At 43.2% G+C, this 12,616-nt stretch overlaps 1 protein-coding gene across 1 annotated transcript; it reads left to right on the plus strand.

Moving 5' to 3' along the window:
* The first annotated feature begins 1,985 nt into the window (after positions 1-1,985).
* LOC117763869 (ETS domain-containing protein Elk-3-like) lies at positions 1,986-12,552 on the plus strand. The gene is made up of 5 exons (XM_034589332.1): positions 1,986-2,304; positions 6,226-6,434; positions 6,817-7,605; positions 10,681-10,803; positions 11,729-12,552. The coding sequence occupies exons 2-5, from the start codon at positions 6,228-6,230 to the stop codon at positions 11,825-11,827; spliced, it is 1,218 nt and encodes a 405-aa protein (XP_034445223.1). The 5' UTR covers positions 1,986-2,304; positions 6,226-6,227; the 3' UTR covers positions 11,828-12,552.
* The last annotated feature ends 64 nt before the right edge of the window (positions 12,553-12,616 follow it).

Consider the following 12,616-nt stretch of genomic DNA (forward strand, 5'->3'; position numbering starts at 1 on the left):
TATCCGAGTGTTTGTGTTTTTATATTAAAGATAGCTTATGAAGGAGCACTGATAAGAGGGGGTGCATATGTTTTGATGTGAAGTTCAAATATCAAGCCACTCTCCAGAATTGCTTACTACACCTTTACAGATCTCACTTGTCCGACCGACAGCGTTACCTTGACTTAAACCTTTAGCTAATCTCAAAAGACTCTTTTAGACTAGATTAAATAGGCTTGTTCTTGCATCACAGACTAAATGCTGTTTCATAACAAAACCAAGCAGACATTACAAAATCTAAGTTCAGTCAGTCAGTCTGCAAAATATTTTAACAAACAAATATTTGCTCTACAGACTTGCAGCTGCAGTGGAATCAGTTTCATTGCCTCACTTCCACTGCGTGACCTACACAGGGATGCACATCATAAAACACATGAATTGGTGTCCTACAGCAGATCTCTGGTGTGGTATCACCCCTACTAAGAAACTGTGTTCTGACTTAACAAACGATTTGAGGAATCAAAGACCATAAATAGGACCATAAAAGCTGATATTCACTGAATTAAATATGAGGGGGAGATGAAATGTTACTTTAAAACTTGTCTGCCTAAATGTAACCATCTCTTGGACCAAGTCTAAGGCTCACGCTTTGTTTTTGCAATATCCCCAGCAAAATGCCAGCTGAAGACTTATGTTGCATGTTATCTCCCTCTGCTCGTCCAGCCTGTCCCTGAAATCCAATAAAGGCAAAAATGCTCCAAAATCCAAAATATAATCACATTCAAAATCTTACTGCAGAGGCCCAGTTTTTGGAAGCCTAATCAGACTAATGAGTGTGTCTGGCCTGCACAGAAGCAATAAATAAAATATTAAATCAAGATGTTTGGTATTTTGTGTAAAAAAGCTAATCACCAGTCTTTGTCAATATTGAGAAACATATTCAAAATACCTCAACAAAATAAATCAAATCACAGCAGACTTTTTTTCAAATGAAACCCTGTATACTTATTATTTTTCAATAAAACATTTAAAAACAAAGTACAAAAAGTAATGTTCATTTTTTTATATTATTATTATTGGATAAAAAACCTGTCAAGGGTTTACTCTTCCTATCGCCCAATACACACTGGGATTGGCTCCAGCCCTCCTGACACTCAGAGGATAAGCAGTATAGATAATGGATGGATAGATGGGCTGACATTATAGTATAAGTGACATTATATATCAGTTCGCTAAATAATGATGTCTATTTTTTGCACAAATATTTTTCAAATCCTTTGCATTATGCAAGATATTGTCGTCTATATAGCATATATATACGTTAGATTGTTTGCTATACATTTTATTCAAATGTCTCTTTTGTAGCGTTAATTCCCCCAAACCCCTGTCAAACTGTATTTTCCTATCCTCAGGAATACATGACAATTAAAAGCATCATTTTCACTTCTGCCAACGAGGTTATCTTTTAACTCTTGTTGGTTTGTTATAGTTTTTGTTTGTCTGTGTCTAGTTGGTGGGTGGGTTGGTGGGTGGGTTGGTTGGTTGGTTTCCACAAAACTTGGTGGAAGAGCCAAGAAAGAAGCCATTAAATGTTGGAGTGGTTTCTACAAATAGGCGGATCTTGGACACCTATCACTTTCTTTAGGATTGTGAGATATGATTGTTTTTTACAGATCCTAATTTTAAAAAATCTCACACATTAAAAGGATTAATATCAATGAGTCTGTCAAATTTGGACTTTGAAAGCTTGGTTGAATTTAAGGGGACTGTTGGGCCTTGGCGGCGGTATGAGCCCTACTGAGGGCCATCCTAGTTTCAAATGGAGTTATCCTGATACGCGTTTGGTGCAGTAACACACAATAACGCAGTAGCGAACGTGTAATAGACCCCAAACCACACGACTCTGCTCTTGGCCTGTGACTTGAAAGTAAACGAGGCGTACGTGAAGGCAGCGCGCTCGCCTGCGGACCGATGGTGATGATGTCAGTTTATGGGCAGTCGGAGTTTCTGTATCACCATGTGTGCCGATCCTGTGTGAGCAGGCCCACTGCTGGCGCACGGTCAGCGGGCAGGCACGGGAGGAGAGGAGGGGAGGAAAAGTGTGTTTACACAGACGGCAAACTGCCTGGGGAATCGTAGGGGAGAGGAAGTGAGCCGGCTCTGTGTCTGCCTGCTCCAACTTCCTGCTCAGAAAGAGAAAAAGCCCAGGATCCTATTTCAGCGCAGCACAACTGTGAGGAGCAGAAGTAAAGCATGGAAAAACAAGGAATCACACAGGGCTCACCGTAACGCTTCTCGGGGGGAAAACACACCGTCAGAGATCAGGTAAAATCAACTCTTTCTGTGTGATGAACTGCGCTTTGGTGCCTTGTTGCGGGATGTAAACTGTGAAATAACGCGATCGTGTTCGTTTTTTTGTTTTTTTGTTTATCCTTGAGCCATCTCGACTGTACATGTTTAGCTGGTGTTAAGCTACTTGGGTCGCCTGGACGCGTTTTTTAACTTTTACGCACGGTTTGTGTTCGTCTTCCGGTCCGAGCAACATCTTGAAAATGAGTCAGTGGGGCAGAGCAGCGATCCAGACCGCTGAGCTGTGCGTAAAGAGCCGCCGCAACTTTCAGCTCCCGGATACGAGTGTTGAAACCTCGCCACACAAAACACACAAGCAAACAAACAAAAGACGCAGCGCGATGCAAAGAAAGCACAAAGCCTCGGAGTCTGTCCTCGAGGCTTCATTTTAATGTGCCAATGTTGGGTTTTCCACCGTCTGCGAACAGGAAGAGAGCAGATTTAGTCATGGCTAAGTAATGTCTGCACACACCATCTAATCTCATTAGGAGTTTCCGCTCAGCCAACACAGTGGACGGCTTTGTGCGCACGGCGAGGCTCGTCAGTCAGAGCATCCGCAGCAGGGCTCCTCGTCCCCGGGCAGAACACCAACAGTGTCCCTGAGATATTCCTGGGATGAGTTGTTCCATGATCTGTGGAGGACTGCAGGTATAATTGGGGCTGTCTCTGTACATATGTCCATTATACTTCATCATCACTCTTAGAGGCTCAGCAGCACCTCAACATTCACAAGTTCAGTTTTGCAATAGATTTGGCTTAAAAATGGATGATGCCAGAGATGTTGTATGTCTTGGGAGCCCATTGATAAAGTAGTGTATTGTTATTTTGCATGAACCTGACCACACACTGATCACTCATAACATTGGAAGAGGTTCAGATGAGTAATGACATCTCAGAAATGACTCAAAGGCCAAACCTTCTGGAGGTCTTGGTGACATCATCAACTAACTTTGGTGAAGGTTTGACCAATTTTGAAATATAGATATGCTGTTATTTTTAGATTTGGGCAGTATAGTGTTCAGCTGGAGCTGGAAGATGGTTTTAAAACAATATAAGAACAATTTCTCTGTGACTTCTAATAAGGAAGATAGGACCAAAGTTACTGAGTACCCATACAAGTTATAACCTCCCATATCTCCCTTAATTATGATCCAAGACGCATAAAACGTTGGTTCCATTGGTTTTCTCATATGACCCAATCAGCATCACATCAACTTATCTTATCACGATCTGTGTTGTTGCAGCCCAAAATGTGATGATGTGACACGGTGTGACCTGTGTTGGGCCACTCACTCTAATATCCACGTAGTGTGTCAGCTGTGAGGTTATTATCACCTTGTTTCCTTACATCTCCTGCTGGTCACTCTCTGAGGTATTTCTGACTGCAGGGTGTTTCAAAGTTCCACTGTGCTATTTGCAGCATCTTGCAAAGGTGAATGTTTATAAGTCCTTCTGGCCTAATTGCAGACCTGTCAGCTCACTGGCCCTGTGTTGGCGAGCTTCACTTTTGGAGTTTAAAGGGTTGAAAAGCCAAAGTGTGGGTTCAGAGAGGGTTACAGGGTGGAGCTGCGAAAACCGGACAATGATTGGATCTTTTGACCCCTCTTCCTCCGGGGTTTAGTGGGAAGTGTGGCAGGACTGGGGAAACGATCCCCTGCTGTGGGGTCCCCTCTGCTCACCATTTGTCCTTGGAAGTAGAATAGGAGGAAGTCCTGACTCTGACAGGTTTGTAGTTTCACATGGCAGATAAAAAACTCAGGGGATAGCGTGTGTCGGAAGTGAGTTCAGCCCTCCCTCCCTCTCGCTCCTGTCTGGACAGAGATACTGTATGAAGTGGTTGAATGGACACTTTGTTATCATTGTTTTTGTGAGCATCAGTAACTAATCTGTTACTATCTGCAGAGGCACATCCACAGATTAGACCGAAGAGAACACAAGATGACTAAGAGGTCCGATTCATCAATATGAAGGACTGTGAGGAGGGGGACAATTTTCAATACTGTCGCCAAAACCACACCATAAATATTTTTATGTGAATATTAAAATAGACAAAAATATGTGTAATACAAAAAATACAACCATATTTTTATATATGTGTAAAGTAATTAAACATGTTCATATGTATAAAATTAAAAAAGACAACAATATGTTTATATAACATCAAAAATACAATATTTTTATATTGTGAAATAAAAAAAACTACATGTTTATATGTGTAGAAAAAACTATACGTTTGCTTCCTTTTGTATTTAACAAAAGAAGCAAGATGTCTGACACAAAGAACATTAGATCAATTCAATTGAGTCTAAAATTTGCTAAACTATCAGATGAAACAGTAAATATCAGATAAAGGAACCAGTAGAACTAAAGTCTATCAATCCAACTAATCCGATCTAACTATAATTGTGGTCAAATCCCTTCGATAGCTCATTTGGTAGATTGAGGACTGTAGTGGCTCAGTAGCTGATGTCTTTAGGTGCAAATTCGCCTCGAAGGAGAAATGTTTTAACCCAATTTCCACAAACTGAATCTGATCAAGCATTTACTCAACAGTTTTGACCTACCCATGGGCAAAGCTGGAAGCAGGGCTTTTGCCCATCTGTGTATGTGTGTGCGTACAAAAGAACTCAACAATGCCTGGATACGTTTGCACCTAACTTGGTGGTAATAGTACTTTGGACATTATCTCCAGATGATTAACTTTTGTAGCTGATTAAAGGTTAAAGCTCAACAGAAATAAATTGTGACTATACAATTATTCCCCATCATATGTTATCACAGGGAAGTCAGAAAATGATCTCATTTATCGTAGCAATACATTTACTTTTGCCAACATATAAGACATAATCTATAGCTCGTAGCCTTTTTCATTATATGGTATAAATGCTTTCATAAGGATCTCATTATGAAATGGCATTATTACAATACAAAAAAGGCTGAATGGGTTATATACAGTGCACATGCAGGGTATGCATCACCCGTGCTTTTCATTACAGGGTTGAAGTTTGCAGCCGACCAGTTTTCATCTCTCTGCGGTTCTCAAATGTCTTGGCTCAAATTGCGTGTTTTGTCTGATCGAAAGTCCAAAAGTGAAACATATTAAATTGGCATTTCAGCTCAATAAATGACTTACTGACCAATTGGCTTAATAACTTTGAGCCAGTCAATCTGTCTGTTGACGTATCGATTAATCCACCAACCGTTTCAGCACTTTGTGGTGCTACAGTCTGCGGTGGCGGAAACAGCCCCTCCTCTCTTAAACAAAATTATTAATATGTGAGCTGCTAGCAGGCAGACAGGAGCTTCGAGGCTGCACATTCCTCTATTAAAGGAATAACCCACCCTGGGCCAGTCATACTTCCTGTGGAGAGAGGGCCAGGTTGAACCGCAGCATATTTCTGGCTTGAGCTGTTGTTCCTCCTTATATGTGTGTTTTTTTTTCTCTCTTCTGCCCGCTGCTGCTACATTACACTGCAGTCTTTAACACACACTGTTCTATTCATCAGCACTCTACTCTTTCTTACACCACATGTTAGAGCTTAAACAGGCTTGTCCCTCTTCAGCCACTCGCATAATTTAGTCTGTGCGGAAAATCAGGTAAAGAGACATTTAATTAAGGCGAAACATCAGCTCCTCTTGCTCTAAACCAACTCCTCAAACACGCGATATGTTTGAGGAGTGAACAGTTAATTGACTGAATTATAAAACATAGATAATAACTGGCATAGGCGATGCAAAGAGCTGCTTTCCTCTTGTTCTTGGATGCTTGAACTAGTATTACACATGTAGTTTTGGTGTTTTTGTCAGAAAACTACCTAAAAAATAACCAGTGAGAACTTTGATGTTGCATATTCTGTGCCTGAGTCCAATTGCTCACACTGATCTGTCTTCCTGAAGGTATGGACAGTGCCATCACCCTGTGGCAGTTCCTGCTGCAGCTGCTGCTTGACCAGAGCCACAAGCACCTGATATGTTGGACGTCCACGGACGGCGAGTTCAAGCTCCTCAAGTCAGAGGAAGTGGCCAAGCTCTGGGGCCTGCGCAAGAACAAGACCAACATGAACTACGACAAGCTGAGCAGAGCCCTGCGCTACTACTACGACAAGGTGAAATAAGCTGAACACTGATCAAGAACAGGAAGTAGAACCGTGTGGTCGTACAACAAATCATGTCACAGCAGCTTTTAGAGGTGGTGGGACCTGAAGGCAGCATGTGAAATGGTGTAGAACAACAACAGATCCGTTGTTATGCTTCTCTTGAAACCACAGTCAACCCGACAGACACGTCCACTTCCTCTTTCTCATCAAACGCACAATAGAGCTCTAACACACCGGAACACACACAAACTGTTTTAGTGAGGCCGTTTACCTTCTCTGGACTGAAACATTGATAATCAATATGCGTTAATATCTTAATGTCATCATGTTTTACATAACTGTATATTGTTTATAACGTTCTCACTATTACTGATGTGTGTTTGTTTCACAGAACATCATTAAGAAGGTGATTGGCCAGAAGTTTGTGTATAAGTTTGTGTCCTTCCCTGAGATCCTGAAGATGGACCCGCAGGCGGTGGAGATGGGCCTGGCCTCTGGACGGTTTCCCCTCCAGGAAGGAGAGGCCCCTGAGCTTGAGGTAGAGGAGGAGGAGGAAGAGGAAGGGGAGGAGGAGGTGCATAGGAGGACCCTGGCTGCCCTTGGGGTGCAGCAGTGTCGCAATGACTACCTCCATTCGGGTCTCTACTCCTCTTTCAGCATCAGCTCGCTGCAGAACCAGACCGAGCTGCTGCGCGCCCTGCGGGAGCGTCAGGACGAGTCGCGCTCGGTCATTCGCTTTGGCGCCAATGAGAGGAGCTCCCCTCCCTCCGCCAAGCTCGAGTCCTACATCTCCCCTAGGCCATCCAGGCTCCCCTCTCACTCCCACTCCCACTCCCCGCCCTCCCCCCACGCCCAGCCGGGCCGAAGCTGGAGCCCCGCTGTCAAAGAGTTAGAGGAGGAGGACTCTGACCAGAGCGCCCAGCCCCTCAATCTTTCCTCTGGGCACAGGGAGCGAGCCCTGCAGCCTCCCGAGAAGAGGAGCAGCAGCAGCAGTGGTAGAAGTAGTTCTGTTAGTCACAGTAACCATGGAGATGGACTCCCACCAAAAAGCAAAAAGCCCAAAGCTCTGGAGATCTCCGCCCCGTCCCTGCTGCTGGCCGGGAGCGACATCGGCTCCATCGCCCTCAACAGCCCAGCACTCCCGTCCGGCTCCCTCACTCCTGCCTTCTTCACTGCACAGGTGAGATGATTCGTCTCAGTGATGGTTTCAGTTCGGACAGAACTGATCCAGTTTTGGTATTGAGTGCAGATAGTAACACGATTCACTATCGGACTGACGTCACAGTTCTGATCCGGATTCGAAAGCCTGATGATTTGATGAATTGTAAATACGTAATAATGCAGTTTTAAACACGTAGCCTAAATGTCTCAGCCCAAATGGATTAAATACTATGGATCACTTCACAGACATAAGTAGTTATTAAACAGTCCTGATTCTCTTCTTACTGTGGAACTGGAGATCTACTACTACTGTAGAACCTTACAAATACTACTACTACTGCTTATAATGATCATAATCATGGTAACAGCAGATATCCAGATTCAGGTTGGTGCAAACAAAAGAGCATCTCTAATTATTACTCATCTAAAATTCCCTCTTGGCAGCATGTTGGACGCAGGTATGAGAGGATTGATTCTTTCTTTTCCAGAAACATGATTCAGATAATTTACTGACTCCACATTTTCACTGTATTAGTCATTTGGACAATGATCAGCAGTTCAAAGTGTTTCCCAGCACATGTTTCCCAAAATACTTGACCAGTGAAATGTTTTAGAAAACCTCCACTATTCCAGGAATGAATAACCTTAAATTGTACTGGGAAAAAAGACGGAAGCAAAAACTGAAAGATCGTGCAAATGAACCTTTCAGAGATTAAGAAACTGGTTAACTTGCAGCCTCTCTGCTGCTGTAAATGAAGCTTTGAATGTAGGTGCAAACAATTTCTTGGCTGGTTACATCCAAAGACTGTGTTGGAACACGACTCCCTCTGATGGATCATTAGGGCAATACTGTGCTGCAGGAAGTAGTGCTGTATATTACCGGCAGGACAGGGAGGGAAAATAACAGAACCACGACTGACTGGTTGGTCAGTGGTTCATCCTACAGCAACATAATGATCCAAAACACTGGACAAACAGAACCAGACGGAGGCAGCACATGATGGAAGAGCAGCACAGTCTCCAGGACCAAACCCAAAAGCAAACTGCAAGTGCAACATATTAGTGGGAACTTCTGCTGCAGAGTTGGGACGAACTGTCTCAACATTATTTGATTTCCACTGTTGAATGAACGTCATGAGTGTGTTCAGCTGCACGATGAGGAAGAAATCAGATTCAATTTAAGATTTCCTGATTCTTTTTTCCTGTTTTAAATCTTGTTTATTTGTCCAGTTTTTTTTAATCAGTGTACACTGAGACATTTCACTATGTTAATTTCAGAGATGAAATCAATTCAGTCACTGATGGGTCGGTCGGCCTGCGCACACCTGAGATAAACCTGATCTCTCTCTCTGCTCATGTTCATCCGCCCCATCACTCCCCAGGGACACATTAATACAAGTTCTCTCATTTCTGCTCTCAATAATTTAAGGCATACTAGAGATGATGTCTCTGTGCCAGCCACAGCAGAAGTAGTTAGTCCGATAATAATCAAATCTCACAAAGAAAGAGAATAATTCAGTGATGTTATCTGTTTCCATCCCCTCTGTGCGGTGGTCTGGTTGGCGATGGGGGGATGATGGGATCCGTCCTGAGCATGACGTCAGTGTCCTTTAGTTCTGAGAGACACAGCGACAAACATCCGACACAAACCCGGCGCGTGATGCTGGAAGGAAAAAAAATCACTTGAGTCATGAGAAGTTGCTTAAAGAATCAGAAAGGGGAAGGTAACAAAAAGGTGAAGTGGTATGTTAGGCTAAAATATGTTATGAAGGCATTTTACGTTGTTTGAACAAATTCAGCAAATTTAGATTTATATATATGAATATAATGTGTAACTGTTTGTTTTTATTTTAGGGGATTACTGCGAGAATGTGTTGCAAATAGAAGCTCTGGTCGAAATATGTCTGAGTAGTGCAGCTCATTCAGTGTGTTAGCGGTCAGTGTCTTTAGCTGTCCAGTCATAAACAACTGACCACTAATAGAAGGTGGACTCAAGATTACAGGACGGTTGGTTTCTGCCACAAATCTAGAAAGTTTGAGCTAAATTCAACCCACTTCAGACATTTTGATCTTTCATTACTCAATTTGTATATTTAATGATCTATTTCAATTTAATATAATAAGAAGAACTAGAGTGTCAGTAGACCACAAACCTCCGCCAAGGTCGAATAATCCAACACATGATCGTCTAGGAGGAGGTGGTCTGAAAATTACAATTATTTATTTATCATAAAACTGGATCTGCCCGTTAATCTGCATCCCACCAAAATATAATTGGTTCTCCTGAGAACCAGGCTCCATCCTTCTACCATGTTTGGTGATAATCAGTTCAGTGAAACGAGCCAACAAAATGAAACTGTCCCTCCTTGGTTTAGGTATTATAATAATAATAACAATATGTTTACATTGAAGGTGCGTCAGGGGAAATTGAGCCTCCCACATCAGAGGTTTGTCCACGAACTCACAAACTTGCTTTTACACATCTGTTTATTGGGCAGCGCAAAAAAGTGGGATCAGAAGAAAACAAGCGATTTACAGAAATCTTCCCTGAGCTCGACCTATGAGAGCAGGGAAGAGGCCCTAAGTGATGCCATATGCTCCAATAATTCCATTAATAATGGGAGCGGGGCCGGTCCCTCCGCAACACTGGCTCACTTCTGAGGTGACACGGGGGAAAGTCGGGGGGGAGGGGGAAAGAAGACCAGGGGAGAGAGGGAGAAATTGATTTCACATGTTTTCTCTCTCGACTTGGCGTTCCAAGTGCTCGAGGACCCCTCTCCCCCTCCACCTCGCCGATCAGCAACAACCCCCACTGTCCACCATGCCTCCCCACGTCACCCCAGTATTCTGGAAGGAAAAAAAAATAAAACCCGCACAGACTTCCTTCCTGCTCCGCCAGTTTGTTTTTCCAAACGCCAATACACGTCCATTTACTATTTCAGCATGTTTCGCATTACCCGAGGACCTCAGAGAAATGCTCCGCAACCCGTGGGTCTCTGTTTGTCTTTAGAGAAAAATGTTGTCTTCACAGTTTTTTTCTCATTTACAAGAAACCTCCCTCACTCTCCTCCTCCTGTGTTCCCCCCCTCTGCAGACTCCCTCCGGTTTGTTGCTGGCTCACAGTCCGCTGTTGTCGGGCATCCACTTCTGGAGCAGCCTGAGCCCAGTCGCCCCGCTCAGCCCCGCCCGGCTGCAGGGCCACAGCTCGCTGTTCCAGGTAACAAACAAACACACACCCGCACACACACACACACACACACACTCTCTGACAGGTGTGGGCATGAAGCAACGGACACACAGGAGGTGAGAACAGAGGATGTGCACGAAAGGATAATTGTTTACTGGAAGCCCAGCAGGAAGTTGTGAGACTTTGCAGGTGAAATTAAAATCCCTCGTTCTTCCCAGCAGTTGTTAAGTTACATGCATAACGATTGTAACAGATTAAAATAAACCAATGTCAAACACACACAACTGGTTTATCTTTTATTACAGGTAATAAAAGGATTGGCACCAGTTTTTATAGCCTGGACAGATATTGAACAATTTTTTTCTTTTATCGAACAGGAAATAATCATGAAGCCTCTATATTGTCCTTTAAAATGAGGAGTTTGGGTCTCGACCTTCAAATTTGTGTCTATTAACTTGACAAAGAGACTTTACAAAACAAGACTTTTTTGAGATCTGCAAAAATAGCAGCGGTGGTGAAACTAGTTTTGCGTTAGTGAGCAGGTCCAGCAGAGGTGTCCTGTTTCAGCGCTTGTGAGCTGGAGAGGAAATCCTGTGAATACTTCCTGTTTGAGCCCAGGGGAGCCGGTTTGAACAGGGCGGACTGGTTTGAGAGCTGCTCCTCATTTGAGAAACGTACATACATGCACCACACCACACCCCCCTACACACACACACACACACACACACACACACACAATACCGGATTCTTTGTGCACAAACACTGTTGACTGCTTCGTCTGTTGTGGAGGTGCAGGGGACAGAGACTAAAAAGGAAGAGGTACAATGAAAAGAAAAAGAAAAAAAAACAGGAAACCAGAGCGGTGACAATGCTGCAGTTCCTCAGCGGAAAGCAGCTTTCATAGAGCGTCCGTCCCCGCCTCGCTAACTCTCGGCCCCTTTCTCTTCCTCCACAGTTCCCCAGCCTAATCAACGGACACATGCCTGTCCCCCTGCCAAACCTGGAAGGAACACCCTCCTCCCTGCTCCTGTCCCCCACCACCTACAAATCCTGATCCAGGGTCTGCGAAAGAAAAAAAACCTCCCATCTTCATCCATCTCTTGTTGAAGGTTTTATCATCCTCCTCCTCATCAGTAGCAGCAGCGATCTCTTCCCCCCATCTTGTTAAATATTTTTGCTTCAGTAAAGTCCTGTGACAGTATGTGACCTCACCTTTTTGTTTTGCACTTGAGTTGCTTCAGATTACAGTGGTTGAAAGCACTTGGTAAAAAAAAAAGCCATACGCCGTGATGTCTGTGAGGCGTCGGGCTCTTTGTGATAAAGTATAGCACATTTCCACTTGACCCTGTTCAACACGGACAGTAGTGACGTGTAGCTAGCTGAAGAAAAGGCTAGTCGTCCACTCATTCTGCGCAGAGAGCTCAGTTGTTTTTTAGTCTTGTAAGAAAAAAATTAAAAATAAAAAAAATATTTTTTTTTCCTTAAATGTTCATCACAGTGTGAAACAGGTGGTTTCACACTGTGTGGTATTGTATGTAATGTATGCACTATGCTTCTCCGATAGTACCGGCTGTGCCTTGTTGTCCTATTTTTCCTCTTTATTTCAAACAAATCTTTTAATGAAGACGAGATTTCAAATCAATGAAAAAAGCCTTTGTAACGCTTGTAATGTTCTTTTTTTATAATGGACTTGGTATATAGTATGTATTCTGTATATTTTTTGTATTGTGAAGAACGTCATGTCGTTTTCAATAAACCAAGCATTGAATGCTGAAATACTGACGACTTCAGGTTTTACTGTGGCTACAACAAGATGTGAAGGAAAAAAATCAGACGTGGATGC

Source organism: Hippoglossus hippoglossus, chromosome 6 (assembly GCF_009819705.1).
Source record: "Hippoglossus hippoglossus isolate fHipHip1 chromosome 6, fHipHip1.pri, whole genome shotgun sequence".
Classification (NCBI taxonomy): domain Eukaryota; kingdom Metazoa; phylum Chordata; class Actinopteri; order Pleuronectiformes; family Pleuronectidae; genus Hippoglossus; species Hippoglossus hippoglossus.